We start from the raw sequence: 22,927 nt of genomic DNA on the forward strand, positions 1-22,927 counted from the left end.
AAACAAACTACAATTTGTCACTAAAATGTTGCTTATTTTGTCCAGTGCAGGTCGCGCTGATGACCACTTAACTAAAATTCGGAAATTTGGGTTGTTACTCAGGATCTGAAAAAATATTGCACTCATTTTCGTTAAGGAATTTTCAGATTACTTAAAAGATGATAATTATTTGCACCAAAAAAAAAAAAACAGGTCATATTTTGACCTGTTTTTATTTTTTTTGCTTATTAGGCCCACTTTTGATCAAATTCTGGTTTAAGTGGCCCCTGTCATTAATATGAGTTTGACAAATGGGTACATCAGTGAACATATATTGTATTCTATGATGACATACTGTGTTATGTATCAGAAATATTTTCCCTGGAAAAATACGACAATCGCAGTGTTTTTCCCTCCTAATTTCAAGCGATTCAGACGACACTCTAAATGTTTGTGCGCTCATTTCCTGCGGGGGCGTCATTGATCGGCGCCTCCGGAGAAGTATCACGGTTACCCTGCACGTCATACATGACAAATTACCTCTTAAGTATCGAGTCAATATGAATTGAGAGCTGTTCAGGATGCCACCAAATGACTCACCGGCTCTCCTTTTTGACGAGGAGGCGGGCGGATATCATCAAGAAAAGCTGTCAGACTTTTCCAAAAACGCTGCATGTGATCATTTGCTCTCAAAGTGACAAATTATTGAAGCAAAAAAAAAAAAAAAAAAAAAACCTGTGAATTCTGATAGATGAGTCAAAAAGAGGCACCCAACAAGGAATTGAATTAAATCAGTGGTCAGGGGGGGGAAAAAAAAAAGTGAAAATGCGCCCTCTAGAGGTTGAGAGCAGCACTGCAGTGACATCAGAGCAACGTGATTGGACAAGTCAGGTAAGTGTTATGATCTTCGTGGAATTCTTCTGGATTCATAGACTGCCAGCACAAATTATACCGAGGGGTTGGGCGGCTAGTGGAATATCGATTAGGAAGGAATGAATAATACAGTTGATTTTCACCACTTGCTTGGTTGGAATTCTCAATTCTCTGCATCCATCTGAGGAGGATGACAAGATGTTCAGAATGGTGGGGGGGGGGGGGGGGGAGTGCATCGCTGTCATGAAATGTGAGCCTGGCATCCCCCTTGTGACATGACCGTGACCTTGTGGAAACTTGCTTGACCAATATCGTGTAGTAAATGATCAAAATAATAGGGGCGAAAAAGCGCCCCCTGTTGTTTAATGCTAAGTGTTTATACAAAGTTAGGCAAAAAAAAAATAAAAATACATGTAACGAATTACTGGATGTAAACCTTTATTTTTGCGTTATTTCAAAACACCCCTCATTTGAAATGATTTAAAGTAGCTTTGCATCCAGCCAACCCACCCCGGAGGTGCAGCGGGGGGCTGCGGCGAGACGCCGACCGCGGGCACCTCGCCATCAAGCCGGGGGGAGCGCGGGTGCCATCACCCGGGGAAATGGATGGATGGATGGATGGATGAATGAATGGAGGGAGGGTGGGAGGGAGATAATGACGCCCGTACACACACACACACAGACACGCGCGCGCGCGCACAACCCTTTATTTCTACATTTCCATTCCACGCACCTGGTTCTTGTGACGAGTCCCATCTTCGAGTTCTGAAGAGGTGTCCATGTTTCCCCCATCGGCCGGTCAGCGTCCCGCGGAGAATGTGCGCATTACATCCGGCAAGGCGAGCACATCCGAGCGCGTGCAAGTCCCGCAGCCTCCTTTACTCCATTTGCGTGGAACTTCGCGCTCGGCTTCTGCTGCTGCGAATGATAGTAGATCGTTGCTTCGGATTAATTCCGGAAAATATGTTCTGCCCAAAAAAAAAAAAAAAATGCAGACGATCCCCACACACGCAAAAGTCCTTTACTCCATGAAAAAGAAAGAGAGGGGGGGTGTAAAAAAAAAAGGCAATGTTATGTTCCGGTGATGCAGTTTGTCAGCAAAAGCCGGCTGAGGGAAGCTCCTTCCTCTTTGCAACATCCACGCAGGGTCTGGTTCCGAGCAAAAAGAGAGCGAGTGAGCCGCGCGCTCTTCCGCTGCGCTACTGCGCGCCCTCCTGGCTGTCAATCAACGCCCCCCCTCTCCCCCCTCTCTCTCTCCCCCCCTCCCTCCTATAGATGCACATCATAGCACAGTGACAATAAGTAAGTAAACGGCTCTCTTAACATGCCTGATCATAAAGATGATGATGATGATGAGCTGTCATCATGTGTTACACATACATTAACGCAGTTGCCTACGGGAAGGGAAGGGAGGGGGGGGGGGGGTGGCGTCCGGGACGTCACAACAAACCTCTTGATGGATCGTGTCAGGGTGGGCGTGAGTGGTGGAGGGATGGTGCACCCCAAATGCGGGAAAGCACAGGAATGACGAGTGCAAAATGAGGAACTTTAAGGAAACACGGAGAAAAGTGAGCAGACAATCGTGACTGCCAACCCAAAATTTTGGAAAAAAAAATCATAACTATTTGCCTTACTGTTAATCAAATCCACTACATTTGATTGATTTTAGCATATATAATAAAGTAAAGTTGAAGATTTTCAAAGTGCCATTTTTGGGTGTATGTAGCCCTCAAACAAAACCGATTTTAGAGGCAGCAGCCAATTAATCCATTTAAAAATAGACAGCAAATTGAAACAATCACGGTGGTCACAAGCCACGCAAACAAATTGTATTGATTATTGCAGCCATTTTCAATCAAATGTCACTATTTTCACACCACAGCAAGTCATTGTTGATTGTTTCCGAGGAATCAAAGTCATGCACTGAAGCCTCTTCATCAAGCACAAAATAAATAAAAGTGGCAGCTATGGACAATTCTCACAAGGCAACGAAAAGAAGCTTTATTTAGAAAATAATGTGCTGCGCATTCAAAATACAACATTCAAAAGTTGTTAAGTCATTTAAAAGCATTTAAAAGGGGGGGAAACAAGAATTTAAGACATTTAAAAGCACAATTAGGAAATACAAATGTTTCTGGGGGGGGGGGGGGGGGAGCTCTACAAATGTTTTAAAAGACATGTATCTCATTCACTGCCATTGACGGCTATTGACGTCAAAAATTCATTTGAATTATTTCAATTAGTTTAAAAATGTTTCCACTTTTGTTAACAAGAGTATGAAAACCTAGATTTTTTTTAATTGGACATATAGAACCGATATCAAATGTATGGTTAATCGTGAGTTAACTATACAAGTCATGCGATTAACTCTTTGACTGCCAGACGTTTTCAGAAAAGGGATGCCAGCCGATTTAAGCATTTTGACTGATCTTTCAAGGTCCATAGAAAATGTTGTGTTTGGACTATGGAAACACACATACTACCAAATGAAAGATTGGACTCTCATCTTTCATCAGAAAAAAAAAGTTTGTTTCTACCTTATTCCGTGTTTCAGTAATCAACAATAGAAAATGGTTAGTTTCACCTCTGTTTTGAAACAAACGTCTTTTAACGTCTTTGGCACTCCTCCATAGGATTTTACTTAACGTTATTTAACGTTTTTGGCAGTCAAGTATGAAAGTAGTATGTTTTTAGAGTGTACAGACTCCACTAATTGACCCGAGTCTGCTGACATCAGAACCCGACTGGGTTTATATTTATACGCATTTCTTGAATGTATTCAGGATCTAAGCCAGGGGTGGGCAAACCCGGCCCTCACGGGCTGTATTCCCGCATGTTTTCACTCTTTCCCTCCTCCAACACACCTGAATCAAATGATCAGCATCCTAATCGTTTTCCTCCATTTTCTGCTGTCAATCACGGTCTGATTCGAAATCACCTAAAGTAACTCTCAAAGCGTAAACAAACAAGACGACCTAAAATCATCCTGATGCAGCACAAAAGAAGACTCGGAGCTGATTGTCAATCGCGCCCAGGTGTTGCCGTTCCTCACTCACTCCGCCAAACTCACTGCGCCCCCTACTGGAAACGAGAAACAGGGGTACGTGCCGACTAACAGCAAGAAACAAAACGACGATATATTCTGCCGTCCACTCAAACAGCGCACTACATATTCTTGGGTAGCTTGTTTGTATTGATTGTCTTTTATTTATTTATTTTCGCTTGGCATTTTGCATTATTGTGCTATTTTGACCCGCGGTTATTGATCGCACTTTGTAGAGAAAAAAAAACATTCATGGGTTTAAGGCTCGTTTACGGACTGGCGTCACTCGTAAAAAATGATATGAGAAAAATGCGAATCGATTGAGGGGAAAGTGGCAGTTAACGCCCCGTTTCTGGGTACGCCCGTGAGGAGGGGTCATAGGAAAGCGAACCGCATGATGGTCAATTTGCCAACGTGCACTGGGGGGGGGGGGGGGTATTTCAATAACAACAGTAAAAGGAACAACTTGACAGGCGGAAAAACAGCCGGCGGGAAGGTCGAGACGCTTCCTCCGCAGTTTATCTTGGGGGGGGTTGTCCTCCTGCTTTTGGAAATGCGACCTCCTCCTTCCTCACACCTTTGACTTGTTTTTTTCACGCATGGCGGGCTGGCTCGCCTTTCCTCAAAATGCCACAGGGGTTGGCAATTTACAAAAAAAATAACACAAAGTAGAAAAAAAAAAACAGGACAAGATTTTTTCCCCCTTTTTTTTTTTGTGTGCAATTAAGGCACTTTTTCTTCTCCCTTGAGACTTTGCAGGAAAAAAAAATGTCTAGTCAAATATTGTGATACTACTATAAATAGAATAAAGTGTTCAAAGCAGGGTTAATCCACTGACGCGGGCTCAAACGAGATCCGGCGAGATGATGGCGTCACAAATGACCCAAACTCAAACATGTTTCAGACAGATATGACAAAAGTCACATTTTACTTCAAAGTGCAAAGAAGTTAAGAGTTAATCCTTTAATGCTGATTGAAACGGAACTTTTGGTAAATCTTTGAACTTAAGGGAAAAGAAAAACATGATTCAGAGTTAGCTATAACAAGGTCTCAAGCGATGGTGTCCAATAGTAGTGTGCGATACTGCTAATTTTGGTATCGATCCGATTCCAAGCAAATACAGGGCCAATATCGCCGATACCAATACTGACATAGATATTTTTTGAAAATTATGGTATATATATATATATATATATATATTTTTTTTTTTAATTAAGGTAGCTAAATCATCGAATTGCTTATTCACAATCAATTTTCAACCTTTAAGTGTTTTTGTGTTGTTTCATTTTTCAATAAAGGACAAAATTAGGGCAATTGATGAACAGAAAATACTTTGTCAATGTTTTTCTCTCTAGAAATATTACAACCATAAAAATTTTTTCCTTTAGTTTCTTAAACAAGTTTTACTTCTTTCTGTCCCTTTTCATTTATTTTACTTTACTTTGCATTTGAATATTGCTTCACAGTGTCTTTTTTCTTTTACAAATGAATGAAATAAATGATTGATTGATTGAAAAAAACTGAGTACAAAGTGATCATAGGAAAAAAATTTTTTAACAAATACTTTATCATATATTTTTCATTAACTACGACGACAAAAAAATTGTTCTTCTTCACTTCTTTTTCAGCCCTCAGCATATATATAAATATTTTTATTTTTTTATTATTATTATTTTTTATTTATTTTATTTTTTTCCCCCAATGTGATATTTTTTTGTATTTTTTTTTTTTGGGGGGGCAATATTGTGAATTTTTGTACACAGTATCGTGAGCTTTTTTATATTCCCAACCTCCGCACAATATCGTGATAACTATCATGTCGTGAGGGTTCATATCGTATTTATCGTATCGTGATGTTTGGATATCATTACATCCCAAATCGTAATAAAGCGCTAACGCCATTGAAGTCGATTCCTTCAAGTATTATTTTGGTGTAAAATCCTTCCAAGTAAAGGCAAATTTTACATTCTGCCGATCAGCTCGTCTTCCGAGCGGTGTGCAATTATCCGCCGGGCCTCCCCAGGGTGACTCCCGCTGGGGGGGTGAAGGGGGTCGGACGGGAGGGGGGGGGGGGGGGGGGGGCAAGCACTTCCTGCTTCGGTTACGACTTAAACAAGATTACGCTTAATGGGATCCCAGTGGAAGGAATATAAGTTGGCCTTTAATGCTCCATTTTATGTCCGATCCGCACCTCTCCAGCGGATTGGGAATTAAGCAGGTAGCTAATCCGACTATAGCACTTATTATTATTATTAAATCATTACCGGAACTTTGAACCTTTATGTATGATTTGTTGTGCTTCTTAGCTAGCTAGCGTCTTGGGATTTCACGCTGCAGGTCTAAGGGGCCAATTTCCGATTTCGTTTCCGTCTGCCGCACTGGTCGTCGCATGGCGGCGACGAGTGGTAGGCATTGACGCGTTTCGGTGGTAAGCGAAAGCGCGGTGGCACTAGTGGTTAGCACATCTGCCTCGCGGTCGAGAGGTTCGAGGTTCGAATCCAGCTTCCTACCACATCTCAAAAACAGGGTCATTGAAGACAAAAAAATAGCTAAATGTAACAGGATAAAAACATATTGCCTGATTAAATTACCTTAATTAGCGTACATTAGCATATTGTTGCTAAATGTAACATGTAACCAAAAACATATTGCCTGGTTTAATTAGCCCAAATAGCATGAGACTACCATATTATAATCTCTCACTGGTCGGGGTAGATTGTGGGAGGGTCCACATTCAACAGCGCATTTGTACGACACAGTTCACATTCGAATGGTCATTATTTTAAACCAAGCATTCCAGTTGAGCTAGCATAGCTTTGAGTTGGCCAAACTCTCTCTAATATATGGCTCCGCATTACCCTAGCATCTTGTTGCTAAAGGTAACATATTAAACATATTGCTTGTTTAAATTAGCCTTAATAGCATTTCACTCGCTAAATGTAACAAATATTACCTGCATAGTTATTGATTAAATTATCCTAAATAGCATCACTGTAGCATATCATAGCTAAATGTAGCAGGATAAAAACATATTGCCTGATTAAATTACCTTAATTAGCGTACATTAGCATATTGTTGCTAAATGGACAACCATGTGTGTGTGAATTGTAGTGGTGTAACGGACCACAAAAGTGTGATTGAACATGAGTTCCGGATAGCGTCGTCTTGGTCGCAACTACAGAAATTGCGTGGGAATGCTGAATGCCAATAGCTTACTGGACAATGCACTTTACCAACTGTGCCACCGAGCGGTATCAGACAGTTCTATGTATGGAAGTGGGTATGGAAAGGGATACTTAGAAAAGTTCAATGTCTGTCCCATTGAAAATCAATGGTGAAAAGTCGATATTTAACGTTAAATTGTGCAAATATTGAAGTAATGTGGAATCAGACGATATATATACCCTGGGAGGCGGGAATTTTTGAAGCAAGTGTAAATCGGAAGTATTATGTGGGGGTTGTTGCACGGCAAAAAAAAAAAAAAAAAAGTGCGGAGAATAAAAATAACAATAACGAAGCATTCCCACAACTACAAAAAAAAAAAACGTTTAAAGGGAAGTCAAGCTAGCCATCATGCCACAAATTGTACTAAGGCTATTTGCATTGCCGTCAATGTATTACTGAATTTGGTAAACATTATTTTGAAGTTTGGCTTAGCGTGTTACGTTGAGTAAATTTCAGCTTCCTTGTCATGTCAGAATAGTATTGACTTTTTTTTTTCCCCCCACCAACCAATCCGTGCACGATCCGAACCGTGGGGGCTGACGCAAACCGACCACCGATCAATGGTGATCCGTTGCACCACTAGTGAATCGACATTTGTCGATACTTTGCGAATTGCAGTTGGCCGGCAATCGGAAAAATCGGAATTGTATCACTTGAACCATTCCTTGTACTCCTCAGCAGGCCACATTCGCCAATGCTTACATCCCCCCTTGCATACATGATCACAGTAAAGCTCATTTTAAAACACACAACGGCAGCCCCCGGGCTATTTACAATCGGAGAAAAAAAAAAAGTGGGAAAAGGTGCCGGTTTTAACAGCCAAGGCGTGTAAATATTCTGAAATGAGGAGCGTGTGCTAAGTCAACCCAGGGGAGAAAAGGCTGTTTTATCACCGTCGCGTTCCAAAACAACGATTTCATCACTCTTCTCCCACTCGGAATCGGCTGCACCCGTTGACCGTGCGGCCTGTAATACAGGTGCCGAGCTTTGCCGGCCAAAGAAATTCCAAAGGACAGAATGAAAATGGACCACCTTGCCCGCCGCACTTCCAGCAGCCGAGGAGAATGAAAATGACCCGTCGTAAATCGTAAAAATCTAAGGTTTTTTTTTCCATTGGCTGAAACATTACGGTGGATACCAGGAGATGTGGGGGGGGGGGGGGGCACCTTGACGGCGGAGCGACGGGCGGGATGAAAGTGACTCCGGTTCTTTCATCTTTGGGGTCAGGGAAAAAAAAAAAAAGAAAAGCCAATTCGATACTGCCGAAGAATGAGTGTAAGGGGTGCGGGGGAAAGGCCTTGTCCAAAGTCAAGGCAAGTTAGCAAACGTTTGCTAATATACATTTTTTAGTAAAAATAAACCGTCAAATCGAATGTTGCCTTTGTGTTTTACAAAAGTTTTTGTGTGTGAATTTGGTTAAAATATGCTAAATGCATGCCAGGCCAGTAGGTGGTGAAATGTGCATTCTGTGATGCCAATAAAGTTTTAGATCCTGGTAATGATCCTGATATATTTTTTCTTTAATACTACATAAAATAAAATTCAAAAAATTCAAACAGTATTTACAAAAATAAAATAAAATGGAAAAACATGCAGTGTCCAAACACAACAAAAATTAACCAAATGTTTCTAGTGTGTGTTTTAATATTTAAAAATTGCCTTCTATGATGTACTTCAGGAATCCCCCCCCCCCCCCCCCCCACACACACACGTAAAATGTACATGTTTTACCACATTTTTTGCATCGATTCATTTGACATTGTGCTGCTCCCTTTGGTTGGCCACTTGGGGGCAGTACAATACATTAGCAGTATTAGTAGTCATTCTTCTCAGAGGATAAATAATATATGTCTATGAATATTGTTATATTATTTGTCGTGTATTGCTCCACATTTTGAGTGCTACCTCAAAAATATTTTATGTCTGAGTCCTTTATTGAGCATTAATTTCACTGCCCACCAATCGCTTTGTTTACGATGCACTTTCATCCAGGTGGACATCCTTTTTTTTTTTATTTTCACAGCAGGTGATCTCCCAGCTGGATCCATTATGGCATTTGCACATGCTCTGCTTGACCCAACAACAACAACAACAACAAACAAACAGATGAGCCCTCGTCAAGACTGACAGGTCGCGTTTATGCAAGATGACTTTTCATTGCATTTATTTCATTTTTTTTCCCCATTGTTTTAGAAAGTAATTGGAAATGACAACATCATTTTGGTTCTCGTTTCTGCAGAAAGAATGTCATAAAGAGACAAAAACAGCACACTCAGAATAAGTGCATTGTCTTCATGGTAACACGTCATACTTAATTGATGTGATCTGTAATATTCCAGAAACTTGGCTTAATATTTGTTAATAAATAAATAAATAAATGTTCATCCAAGTACTGTTTCACACCTTCCATCTACAGTAATTGATTTTCAAAATAACACTCAATATATGCTTGTTCATGTTCGTATAAAATCATAATAAATAGACGTTTTCACTAACATTTTGATATTATTTATATTGATATTATTGAAAAAAAAAAAAAAAAGAAAGCCTCCCATCTAATAGATTTCTCAAGTAGCATCCAAAATACTAATCATTTGTCCGCCAAGCTCGGAGAGTCTGAAATTCCACGAGGACCAGGCTAAACATAGCGACAGTGGCGGCGAACAGATCCCTTGGGGGATACCGGCTAGTATTATAACTTCAAAAAGTGAGGAAAACGGCCAAAATCCGACACATGAAGTCATTTGACAAACATGCGGAAGATTGCTGGCAAAGTGTCTCAGAGGAGCAGGCAGCGGCATTGAATTGAAAGCACAAATGAAGTGAAGCAAACAGCTGTCATGACACGCTACCTTTAGAAAAGGGTTAGCTAGCGCGTGCTAATGTAATTCATCAATTGATTACGTTTTATGTTTTATTGTGGGGCTTGCCCATATTTAACAACGCTACTAGGGCTCATTTAATCAGTGAGTGCTTTCTGTTTTTCTCTTCTTTTTTTTTTTTTTTGCAAAGTTACGATTATTTAATGTTATATTTCAGATTACATTTGACATTTTGGTAAAGATAAGCTACTTAGTCAAATTTTAAGTATTGAGTTTTTATATATTTTAATAATATGGTAGTCTCATGCTATTTGGGCTAATTAAACCAGGCAATATGTTTTTGGTTACATGTTACATTTAGCAACAATATGCTAATGTTCGCTAATTAAGGTAATTTAATCGAGCAATGTGTTTTTATCCTGTTACATTTAGCTATGATATGCTACAGTGATGCTATTTAGGATAATTTAATCAATAACTATGCAGGTAATATTTGTTACATTTAGCGAGTGAAATGCTATTAAGGCTAATTTAAACAAGCAATATGTTTAATATGTTAGCTTTAGCAACAAGATGCTAGGGTAATGCGGAGCCATAGATTAGAGAGAGTTTGGCCAACTCAAAGCTATGCTAGCTCAACTGGAATGCTTGGTTTAAAATAATGACCATTCGAATGTGAACTGTGTCGTACAAATGCGCCGTTGAATGTGGACCCTCCCACAATCTACCCCGACCAGTGAGAGCGGCGGGAAAGCCAACGCAATGTCCCATATCGGGATAAACCGACCAAATTGTCAAATCCGTACCTTTGCCGTCTCAAGCATTAAAAATTGGATCAAGATTCGTCAGTAATCCTTGAGAAAAAAAAATGTTGAGCAGAATTCAACAAGGCCAAGAGTTTCTTCCCCCCGTTGGCTGCGGTGCTGAGAAAACTGGCACAGGCGACGCCACTTCGCGCCACCCGTGCCAGGCGATAATCTTCCTCTTGGCTCGGCTGGAAATCAAGCGCAGAAAAATATTCTTATCAGGGAGCGACAGCAAACATCCTCCCCCGGATCCCGACGGACGCCCCCGCTTAATTGATTTCGCACCGTCCCAACGGCGGTTAGCGCTTGTTTATTTACCGGCGAGCTCGTCAAGGTTTTTTCTTTTGTTTTTTGCCTTGCCGACCACTGATGTTGTTGTTGAGTTTGTTCCGCTTGGATGATAATGATGATGCAAGCTTTTATTATAGTTTGGGTCGTTTCCTATCATTGTCACCTGATGAGGATCGTATACGGCCGTGCATCCGACTTTTTTTTTTCCCCAATTAGGTTCCCAAAGGTCTGTTGTCTATTCATGTGGAGGAAATGAGATGATGCACTCGACAGAAATCTAAAGGCCACGAAATGTCATTGTTTTACAATTTCCTCTTTACATAATAAAATAAAATAAGGGCTGTTTTAACTAACCAATAGTAAAGCGGAATTTATACAACAATAGAAAACAACATTTGGTATTGAGAAGGTAAGTGGATAAATATTGACTTTAAGAATTTTGGATACATCAAATGTATGAATGAATTTCTTTTTGTTACGAATAGTTTAAACAAAAGTTTTTGCCCATATTATGTGTACGGAAAACTTGAGTAAAAAAAAATTGTTTTTGTACATTTCTACGTGTTGATAGCAAATATTTCCACATGAATCACTTGAGTAAAAATGTTTCCCGTCTTGAAATGTTTAGTTACATTTTCCTTTGGAAAAAATCAGTTTACAAAAATGTTTCCTGTTTTTTGACTATATTTTTATTTGTACATGAAACTTTATTCAAAACATTTTTCTTTTCTTTTTTTCATCTTAAGTTCCGTAAAACGTTAGTTTTTTTGTTTTATTTTTTTAACAAGTACATCCGGTAAAAATACTTTTTACTTATACTCGTGAAGTACATTTTAGAGGCTGTACTTTTTTACTTTTAGTTGAATAATTATTTGAATGAGTACTTTTACTTTTACCAACGTCGTTTTTTATGCGTATTATAAGTAATTGTACTTTTACTCAAGTACAAAATGTCATTACTTTTCTCATCTCTGCCAAACAGGATGACACTTTTGCAGTTGGACTTGGTAATTGGTCTCGTGTGGGGCCACGGCATTTTCGCCTATCGATGGCGTTTGCACATTTAGTGTTGTGTAAAATGATTCTCCAGGGTGGAGTAAAGCAGGAATGATTTTCTACTCTGGATATTCACTACTTAGAGACGTGAGGGGACTACAAACCTTGACAACCCCCCCCCCCCCCCCCCAAAAAAAAAAGTTGGACGCTGCTTAGCATTCTTCTGAAGAATACAAATGATAAGATATTGGAAAGCTAAATGAGAGGTGTTAAGAATACAGCAGCTGTTATGTGGCGCATGCTAATCAGATTCTTATTATTCTACTTTAAGGAGATTTACATTATCTTTCAAGCCTGAGTTTTGTGTCTGGTTAATAAGGCTAGCTACTAAAATGCTAATCTTATGCTTCCAACCCCTGGTTGAGTTCCCTTAATCTGCAAGGTTTTGCCAGGTGAGTTTACAAGGTTTGCTAGGCTGCCGGTTAAACAAAATGCTAATGCCGATGCTAATAATGCAGAGCTGAGCATTTGTTTTATTTTTTATCCAATGTGTTAGCTAGCAAACAAGAATCGCAAGCTAGCTACTTATTTTGTGAACTCAAACGCTCAAATTAACCTATGTGGCTACATATGGCACTGTCAAGATGCAGTTAAGCGAATGCGGATAGCTACTTAGCATGTTTACCAAAATGCTGGGATTACTTTAGTAACATGAGGCCTAATTGGCATGCATGGATGGCAACGGCAAGCTTCACCAGCCAAGGTAACGAAGTTAGCTACTTAGCTAATTATTACAAAATGCCAACATGATGCTACCAACGTGAGCATTAGTTTCACCAGGTAAGCTAACAACGCTAGGCACATAGCTCATTAACCAAAGTGCTAAAGTCACGTGTCAATTTTATTGTTTTGTTTCTCTGTGGCGCTGTTTAACTTTGCTAGGCAAACTAACGGGGCTAGGTGCTAATGTTATGCTATCCCTGGCATGAGAACGCTAAAATACAATAATCTGTTTTTTAATCTTCCTATGTAAATAACAGATTAGAATATAGTTTCATTGTAATTGTTATTCATTGTTCGTGTTGAATGTCTCTCCGGCTTTTAGCGAAAGGCTCGTTTTAAGGGAGACTAAAACAGGGCGCAGCTGGCCGTGACGTACTCTCCGTCATAATTCTATTAGAGTTGGTGAATGCCTGCGAAGAGGATCCATTAGTGGCCGACGAGACATGGATGGAGTGCAGAGATGATGAACAAGGGGAGCTACGGTGCGATGTGATTGCACCGCAACCTTTCACCCCGGTATTCCGCAGCCGGGAGAGAAATGGGACAGCGCCTGTCACCGATGTCATCAGCTCGACGTTCTCAGTCGTCTTCTCTTTAAGGACACATGAGAGACACAAGAAGAGACCGAGATAAGAGATACACATTAGTTTGCTTTTAGGGAAGTGGGCCATATGAAAGTCAGGAATCAAGCCAAAGACTGATTAGAAATATCAAAATATGATATTCAGTGTTCAATACCACGTTGTGCCACAATAGCATCACTGAGCTCTACTGGAATAGATGCTGCGTAAAAAAACAGCAAGAAGAAGAAGAAGAAGAAGAAGAAGCAGCATGTGTCCCCCAACTAATTGGCAGTTACGGATGAAGCAATTTCTGGAGAAATTGCGGGTGAATGCTGAAATGCTGGGAAAAAAATATATATAGAAATGTGCAATCATATAATATGAGGTCGAATGTTGTTGAGATAATATATGGAAGTATGTCAAATAGCATTGAATGATTTGGAATGATATTAAATTATATTTAATTATAATAATAAGGTGAAACGATATTGGTGAATAGTTTGAATTTTGAATGAGAGTGAATTTTTGATTGTCAAATTCGAAATGAATGCGGGATGTGCGACGAATTGGGGGAAAATGGTGAAAGTTGGGAATGAGTAAAATAATGGCCCGCGAATCGTGAATTTTTGGAACATGTCGAAGTTGTAATGGTTTGAGTCGCTCAAGAATTGTATAAGTAATTGAAAGACAAAATATGGTGGAATAAAAAGATATAATAACATATCAGCGTTCACACAATTAACTTAGTTATACCAAATCAGTAAAAAAATTCCCAAAACATTTAAATATGACTTATAAACTTGTGTTTAGGCTAACAATATGCCTGTGACTATTGTTGTACAATATTTGTATACATTAAAGTAGAGGTTCTTGTTTATTCCATCAAAGCATTTTGCATTGTGTTAGCATGAAGCTAGCGTACTTTTATTCGACAAAATGTGATGATTTGGTTGAAAATGTTGGTTTTAATTGTCTTTTGTCTTGTGTGTCAGTTCAACAGTTGGTAGCGACAAACAGCTTGAAAATGAGCACACTTGCTTATTTACAGAACTATGTGACGGTGTTGCGATTATAGTTTGCGGGATATATTCTCAATATAGGTAACTATTTATTGGGTGGTCGGGAATGTTTGGAAAACCGTTCTGGACCACCAGCTCCACCGTGGCAGTGACTTGTTTCAAGAGTTTCTACATCAGGCACAGTCAAGGTATAATTATATTGACGATTAACTCTTTGGCTGCCAGACGTTTTCAGAAAAAGGGATGCCGTGGGTGCCAGCCGATTTAAGCATTTTGACTGATCTTTCAAGGTCCACAGAAAATGTTGTGTTTTGACGATGGAAACACACATACTACCAAATGAAAGATTGAACTCTCATCTTTCATCAGAAAAAAAGTTTGTTTCTACCTTATTCCGTTTTTCAGTAATCAACAATAGAAAATGGTTAGTTTCACCTCTGTTTTGAAAAAAAAAAAACGTCTTTTAACGTCTTTGGCACTCCTCCATAGGATTTTACTAAACGTTATTTAACGTTTTTGGCAGTCAAAGAGTTAATAGCTCAATTGCCTTCTTTAAGTACAGTAACGGCGTTGTTCCCTGAGGGCTAATTTAAAAAAAAAAAATAATAATAATTTATACGTACAATATGGGAGGTAAAAACACATTTGAATACGGGGTGGGTCGTCGTCACATCGCTGTGAAGTGCTCAAGTTTTGACTGCTGTTTTACCTTCCCTTGTATTTTCCCCGGCTGCGCCGCGTCCTCTCATTAGCCGCCCTCCTCGCACCTTTGTCTGTGTTCAAACCCAGTGCGCTTCCCTGGGCCTCGTTACCGACTCGAGTTTATAACATCTGTACCCCTTTTGTTCTATTTTGGCTCCCTTTCACGAGCCAAGTCATTCTTTTTCCCGCTAGTCCGAGTTGTGTGGGGTTTATTTGTTTTCGTTTAATAAACCTCGTCATCTCGTCACGTCTTCCTCTTGTTTTACATCAAAGCCAACATGTTTGTTGAACGCTCGTGCGGCGTCGCTCGTGCGCAGGCAGGTGAGTGTGTGAAGGCGCCGAAAACGACGACAGCGGCAGCAAGTCATAGTTTCCTTCAAGGAAAGTAGCACTTGTACTTTTCTAGTATAGTAGTGTACAGTAAAGCTGGTCATTTTGCTTTATATGTCGAATAAAATCAGCAGTGCTATTGTAGCTTGTGTGCTAGCGGATGATTGTGAAGGCGCCGCAGCACACTCCAACAACAAGAGTCTCTCGGAGATCTACGCAGGGGGAATGAGTAGTCCTTGCCTTTTTGGAGACGTTGAAGTTGCTCAATGGCTGTTTACATGAGCAGACGCGCACGGCAGCTGATCCGTGCGTGGGTTTCCGCAAGGCTCCGTCTCGAGCATCAATAAGTCATGACTCTCTCTCTCTCTCTCTCTCTCTCTCTCGCAGCGTTTGCCGCCTTACGTGTCGAAAACCAACGAATCAACTGGAATAGCACTCGGTAGACCGCGGAACCTTGACCCGAGGTCAAACTCTTCACAAGAGTTGCGGTTCATTGCGGCGCATTGCGGCGTTGTGACGGCGCGCTCCGATGAGAACAAAACAAAATTCTTGCTTGGAAAACAAACAGGAATCAAAATACCGATGGCCGCGCCATGAGATGGATAAAAATGGGTGGATTTTGCTGCTTAGCTTATATTCCACAAATACAATATTAATCAGAATACCGTGTTAAGACTAGAATGGCTGCATAGGACATTTTATTGTAAGGATTTTTGTTTTGTTTTGGTTGACTTCCCCTTTAAAAGGCAGCTTCAGGAAACAGGTGAGCTGTGATTGGTCGTTGCCCGAGCCCTAAGCAACTTTTTTTTTTTTTTTCTGGAGAGCTCAGTATTGTTCATTCGGTAATTTTACCGATTTGACATTTTCATCATCATTGCGCTCCTTTTTTATTTTATTTTTTTATTTTGTACGTGGGTGAGAATGTGTATGTGCGCGTGAGTGTGTATTCATTAGTTCACCTAAAACCTATTAAAGGCCAGAGTCGTGAGGCCGTCAGAAGACCCGAGGAAGGACCAAAGAAAAGAAAGAAAGAAAGCCCTAAGCAACATTGATGTCATTCGTCTTCGGTCGACAGCAAGAGGCAAAATGGCCGCCCCCTGAGATGGATAAAAACAGCTGGATTTTGCTTTATAATTCATATTCCACAAATGTAATATTAATCAGAACGTCATGTTTAGACTAGTGAGGTCACATATAACATATGATTGTCAAGAAATGCTTAAGGTTGACTTCCACTTTAAGGAGTCACATACACTATTTATGCGTTCATACAGTTGTATCACATATTGATATCGGGTAGTAGTACATCATTACCCCCCCCCCATATGCTACCAAATCATATCAAATATTCAGACCTTGGCGGTCAGATTTCACAACATGACAAAAAAAAACGTCCCCGTTCTCAGTTCCATAAAAATTGGAACGGTTTTCTTCCAAAGTATAAGATTAATCGAGAATTGGGCAATGACTGTAACAGTCTATTAATAGTTAAAATATTAACTTTTTGCTGCTGAAAATGGCTCAATGAGTCGAGTCTCCCTTTCAGGTTGACTTCCACTTTAATTATACTTGTTATAATCCATCGAGGGGGGAAAAAAACGGGCATAAGTCGCAGGTCGTTTTTGCGCATTTTCAGTAAATTCGCTTAAACATTTTGAAACAATTGGATTGAAACCTGATGTGATATCACAACTAGGGATGGGCGAGAACTGGTGTCCAGGGTTGGCAAATCCAGGTCCGGAAAGTAAAAACTCTGCCACAGTTCGGCTTTAGCCCCTGATGCTAGCTCTCTAGCTAGCTCCCTAGCAGGTAAACAAGCACCATGGGAGTTAGCTAGGGAGCTAGCAAGCTAGCATCTGAAAGTAAAAAGCCTGCAACAATTTGGCTTTTACCCCTGATGCTAGGTAGCTAGCTAGCTCCTTAGCAGGTAGACGAGCACGATGCCTTTTTGTGAGTGTGTGTGTGTGTGTGGGGGGGGGGGGTTATGTACTATAGTAGTATCGATGAGTAATTGTGCTGGTATCAGTCTAGAAAAAAAGTGGTGTCGAACATTTCTATTACGCAACATTATCACAGTGCCAGTTTTGCCGTTCCTGCTCCAGAGTATTTAACTTAACATAATGCGATGCAGAGAGAGGAAAAGAACAACTTGGTCAGGAGCTGCTACGCCGTGATCAATAAGGCGAGCCGTGAAGCGTCCCTGTGTCTGAATTAATCATGTGGTTTCTGGGCGGGAGAAAGAAAAAAAAAAAGAAAAGAAAAAGAAATCATGGTCACACATAAGTAAAAATCCGTCGACAATGAATCACCTGGCCTCATTAAAAAGCATACATAATGCATGTTAAGTGGAAGTCGTACTATATGACCCGTGTGTGTGTGTGTGTGTGTGTGCGCGCTTTGCTTTGACCTCCACGAAAGACTGGACGCCGCCATGCCCTGCAGCCTCTTCAGCCTTAATTGGCTCACTTGTCACTTCTCAACTTTTAGCGTAATTGATACGAGCTAAGCGCCGCCCCCAAAGCCGCGCCGGCTGCACCTCGGTGTTAGTATTCGCCTTTGATTCGGTTCTTCACCCTGCCCGACCTCTCATTTCCCCGGCGGCACGTTTTTATCAATATGTTGGACAAATGTTGATAACCTTGCGCCGACCTCCCGTGATCCTGTCAAATAGACGCCAGTGGTTTATATGCGCGCGTGTGTGTGCTAGCGCGTTCCCAAAGTGGCGTTTTATTACATCCGTGCTTTGGCGACTTTATGGCACGGGTGTGGGAATTGGATAATCCCGCCTAGCAACAATTAAAGTCACGGCCAGGTGAAAAATGTGCGGCGTTTCCGATTTCCGCAACGTGAACGGACGGACCTCGCCGGCGGGAATCCGTCATGCGTGGGAAAAGGCGGCAGGAAGTGCAACTCAAATGTGGACGACGGGTTTTGATTCATGTTTGACAATGCGTCGAGAATTGAAAAGCAAGCACCGTAACAACCTACTGTACCGCCAATATCTGGGGAAACGCAGGAAAAATATTTCATGTAGTGGTTAAATGTTGCATTCAGAGTAACACGGTACCACATTTTCTATCCTCAAACATTTGTTTGAACGCTTTTCATTTACCGTTTCATCTATGCCAATTCATGGGAAACCATCTTGAAGGTTTCACATTGGTAGCATTAAAGCTAGCAGACTTTATGCGAGATCAAATTATGTGACGCGTCTGAACATTTTGTTTTTTGTTGCGTTCATTTTCCAGTAAACTTCATCTGGGAGTGACAACCTGAAAGGACCCTGCGAGCTGCGAAACTGTTTTAGTAAGTTTAAATGTACAGACGCTCCCCTACTTACGAACATTCGAGTTACGAACAACGGTACATACGAACATGTCTGCCAAAAAATGTTCGGAAAGAGATGCTGTAAGTTCGATTTTTTATCGCGCACCTTTTTCCGAGTACTGTAGTGCTTCTTTCCCGCCGCTAATACCGACGCTTGCCGCTGTGAGAGCTCACCCAGCATTGGAGGCTCAGCAACGTGTCGAGGAGGAGGAAAAAGAAGAAGAAACGCCTGTCGCTCATAGATGAAGCCATCGCACTCTTGGAGCAGCAAGACCCAAATATTGAACGTTGCACAAAGGTTGCAAATCAATTGAATGATGCCATACAGTGCTACCGCATCATTTATGATGAAAAAAAGAAGAAAACTGTGCAATCGTCGTTAGGTCGCTTCTTTCGGCCAGTTTCTAGTAAATCCTCCAAAGAAGATACTCATCAACCCTCATCTTCTTCTCCTCGACCCTCAACTTCTTCCTACATTCAAGTTACGGAGGAGGAAGTAACTTTTGAAGCCCATTCCAGCGACGACGAAGAACCTCTCATGATATAAAATCCTCCTCTTCCTCCTGCTCCATCAAATCCTTAAGCATCGAGTACATCTTCCAAAAGTAAGTTCAACTTCATTTTATTTATCTTATTACGTACATGTACATACTGTGTGTGTCTCTCGCTCTCTCTCCCTAACATACGTAGTACAGTACTGTACGTATTCTCTTTAAACATAAATTATAATACAAAATATAGCACTGAAGCAACTTACGAACAAATTCACCTTACGAACGATCGCTCGGAACGTAACTCGTTCGTAAGTTGGGGAGCGTCTGTATTTTAAAGCATGTGGGAGGGACAAAAGTATTTAAAAAAAAAAGATATGGTTATCATGATCTGTGATTTTGCTTTGATTAGATCTGCAACTAATAATTATCTCAGTAATTGATTAATCGGTTCATTATTTTTTCAATTAATCGATTTATCAGATTTAAAAAAAAAAACGTTTACATTTCCATCTCTTTTTTTTTTTTAGTTGTATAAATAATGGATTAGTGTGATCTCTGTATCCACAACCGCAAACTGTAAAAGAATGATGGATAATTTTCATTTTCTGTATTTTGTTTTGTCATGTTGTGTTCTCGTCAGACCGGTCGGTCCTTCCGTCTACCAATCAGCTACTCAGGTCTTGCCCAAGTGTATCGTTCCCAGTCGTGCGGAGTCCTTTCATTTTGTATGTTTGATTACTCCACATTCCTTGTTTGCCTTTTTGTTTTTGAAAATACCGCACCTTCCCTGCACTTGAGTCCACCGCGAACCTCGACAATGTTCTCTCGACAGCCCGGATTTTCCAGCGGAACAGTGAAACATATCCCCCTGCATTACCTCACATCCATTGCCATGTTAAATTGCTACGCTGACGACACAGAACAAGGCGGATAATCACGTCGCATGGCGGAGCCTGGAAATATTCCGTGGCAAGAAAGTAGACGAGGCCTGTCACGACTCACCGGCGAGACCATCTGTTTTCCGCGCGGCTGCGTCTTTGCCGTAATGATTTTTTCGCGCCGTAACGACCCGCAGCTGCGGGATCTCAAAACTCAGATGGATGAAGGACAGCGTTGAAGGAATACCGCCCAGCAAGACATCCGCGACGTATTCATCATGAGATCACAAAGGTGTGCCGAGCGCCTCGGCGTCAAAGCACTAGATGAGAGGGGAGCCAATGGAAGAAAGCGATCGTTGCCGACCGGTCAATTGGAGTGTGGTCATTACGTTCGCCGATTGACCTTTACAGTAAAAGCGCTATTTTCAAATTTTCAGAAAAATATGCATAATATAAATTAGGGCGATTTAGCCACACATACCCAAAAATTTTTTAGATATATTTTTTTTTGTTAGCCGTCATTTACGTACATTATTACCAAGTGAAACGAGCACTAGTGGCTAATAGTGACATCAACTCCAAAGCCAGCCACGATCAATAACAATAGAACCTGGAGTTATTGATCAAGAAGCGGAAAAGCCTGCCACGACTTCCACCTGGGGGCTAATGAAAGCTTTTTAGAAGGTAGTGAATGTACGAAGCTGGAAACATTTTTGTGCAAAAGTACCATTCATACATACGGAAGTGTATTGACATTTTTTAATCCTGTTTTTCCTGACTCATTTTTGGGGGAAACTAAACACAATTTTTATTTTCAGTTTTTCTGAAGATTTTTTTTCTGTCATAAAAAAAAAAAAAAATCTGAAAAACGGGGAAACAATTATTCAGAAAAAACTGTATTTTTTCATTCTTTTTTTTTTCTTTTTTTTTTTTTACCTCTGAACTCCAAGTGACTTGTTGCAGACTCGCTAATAGCAGATAGTACAAAAAATAGTATACTTTCCCAAATACCTCCAATGTACCTTCTGGTTCAGTTAAGGTAAGGCATGTACCGTAATTGGTACCGTAATTGGTAACGCACAGTATTATTAATGTTGTAGTGTAAGGTATTCTGAAAAACATTAAAAAATATATATTCAAAAAAACAGAAACAATAATTATTCTATATAACAGGGAACAATTACTCCGAAAAAACAGGGGAAAAAAATATTCTGTATGAATATCAGCTGTGTGAACCACTACACTTCCAATGACTCAGGTTTAGGGTTTTCAATCAATCACAGGGAAATTTCAAAAAGTGCACTGGGCGGGAATGGATCCCACACCGTATCTTCAGAAATCCACTATGTGAACCACTACACTTTCAATTACTCTGGGCCTAAGGTTCAGGTTTAGGGTTTTCAATCAATCACAGGGAAATTTCAAAAAGTGCACTGGGCGGGAATGGATCCCACACCGTACCTTCAGAAATCCACTATGTTAACCACTGCACTAACAATGACTTTTTGGGTCTAATTTCCAGCGTTAAAGTGTGACGTTTGTGTCGCTTGCCAACCACTGGGTGGTTGTTAGGAACGCAACGAGCAGGAATTGATCCCGTTCCAGTTATCCATCCAGATTTGCAATCACCAATTAATCACAGTGTGAAACGAAGACAGCTTTGGCGGGCAATTGATCCCATGACAGCTGCATGAATAGCAGCTGTGTGAACCACTAAACTTCCAAACTGGGCCTAAGGTTTAGGTTTATTGACTGCTTTTTTTTTTGTTTAGTTTAGTTTAGGGTTACGAATCAATCACAGGGAAATTGCAAAAAGTGCATTAGGCGGGAATGGATCCCACACCACAACTTCAGAAATTTGCTATGTGAACCACTAAACTTCCAAACTGGGCCTAAAGTTTAGGTTTATTGACTGCTTTTTTTAGTTTAGTTTAGGGTTACCAATCAATCACAGGGAAATTGCAAAAAGTGCATTAGGCGGGAATGGATCCCACACCACAACTTCAGAAATTTGCTATGTGAACCACTAAACTTCCAAACTGGGCCTAAGGTTTAGGTTTATTGACTGCTTTTTTTTTTGTTTAGTTTAGTTTAGGGTTACCAATCAATCACAGGGAAATTGCAAAAAGTGCATTAGGCGGGAATGGATCCCACACCACAACTTCAGGAATTTGCTATGTGAACCACTAAACTTCCAAACTGGGCCTAAAGTTTAGGTTTATTGACTGCTTTTTTTAGTTTAGTTTAGGGTTACCAATCAATCACAGGGAAATTGCAAAAAGTGCATTAGGCAGGAATGGATCCCACGCCACAACTTCAGAAATTTGCTATGTGAACCACTACAGCTTTGCTTAGTAGTTGTTCCCATAAGATCTGCATGAATGTCAGCTATGTGGAGCACTACAGTACGAGTGATGATTGTGAAGAGCACAATATGTCCCCACGGTATTTCATGAACATCAACTATATGAACCACTAGACTACACTACTGTACGACGGCGCTGACAACCCTCATCACACAGCTGACAGCTGCCACACCGACGAGGCTTTCGCCGCTTCCTGCCGAGCTACGTGCTCACATTTTGACATGCTTGAACTGCTTATCCCGACTCGAGCTCATCGACCTCAGCGGGGTGTGCGTGAGTGCGGGTGTGTAAAGATATAATGAGTACGGGCCTCTTTAACGCCCCGCTGTGAACATGACAAGGAGACATGAATGCAGCTGACCTTCTGAGATGCGCGAGAAGACAAATATAGACACCGGCGGCGAGCTTGTGAAGGCTTGCTGTGTGTGGA

The 22,927-nt window shown here is 40.7% G+C and overlaps 1 protein-coding gene across 3 annotated transcripts in view; it reads right to left on the reverse strand.

Moving 5' to 3' along the window:
• The window catches only part of fibcd1b (fibrinogen C domain containing 1b), a 172,416-nt gene that overhangs the window by 100,132 nt on the left and 49,357 nt on the right, over positions 1-22,927 (reverse strand). For 2 of the 3 annotated variants that reach the window (XM_077585884.1, XM_077585885.1), the window contains one exon: positions 1,586-1,770. In XM_077585884.1, coding sequence (XP_077442010.1) covers positions 1,586-1,633 — 48 coding nt within the window. In that variant the 5' untranslated portion in view covers positions 1,634-1,770. Of the gene's footprint in view, positions 1-1,585; positions 2,059-22,927 lie in introns of those variants that run through there. The other variant, XR_013296655.1, reaches the window with a different exon arrangement.

Source organism: Vanacampus margaritifer, chromosome 14, assembly GCF_051991255.1.
Source record: "Vanacampus margaritifer isolate UIUO_Vmar chromosome 14, RoL_Vmar_1.0, whole genome shotgun sequence".
Classification (NCBI taxonomy): Eukaryota; Metazoa; Chordata; class Actinopteri; order Syngnathiformes; family Syngnathidae; genus Vanacampus; species Vanacampus margaritifer.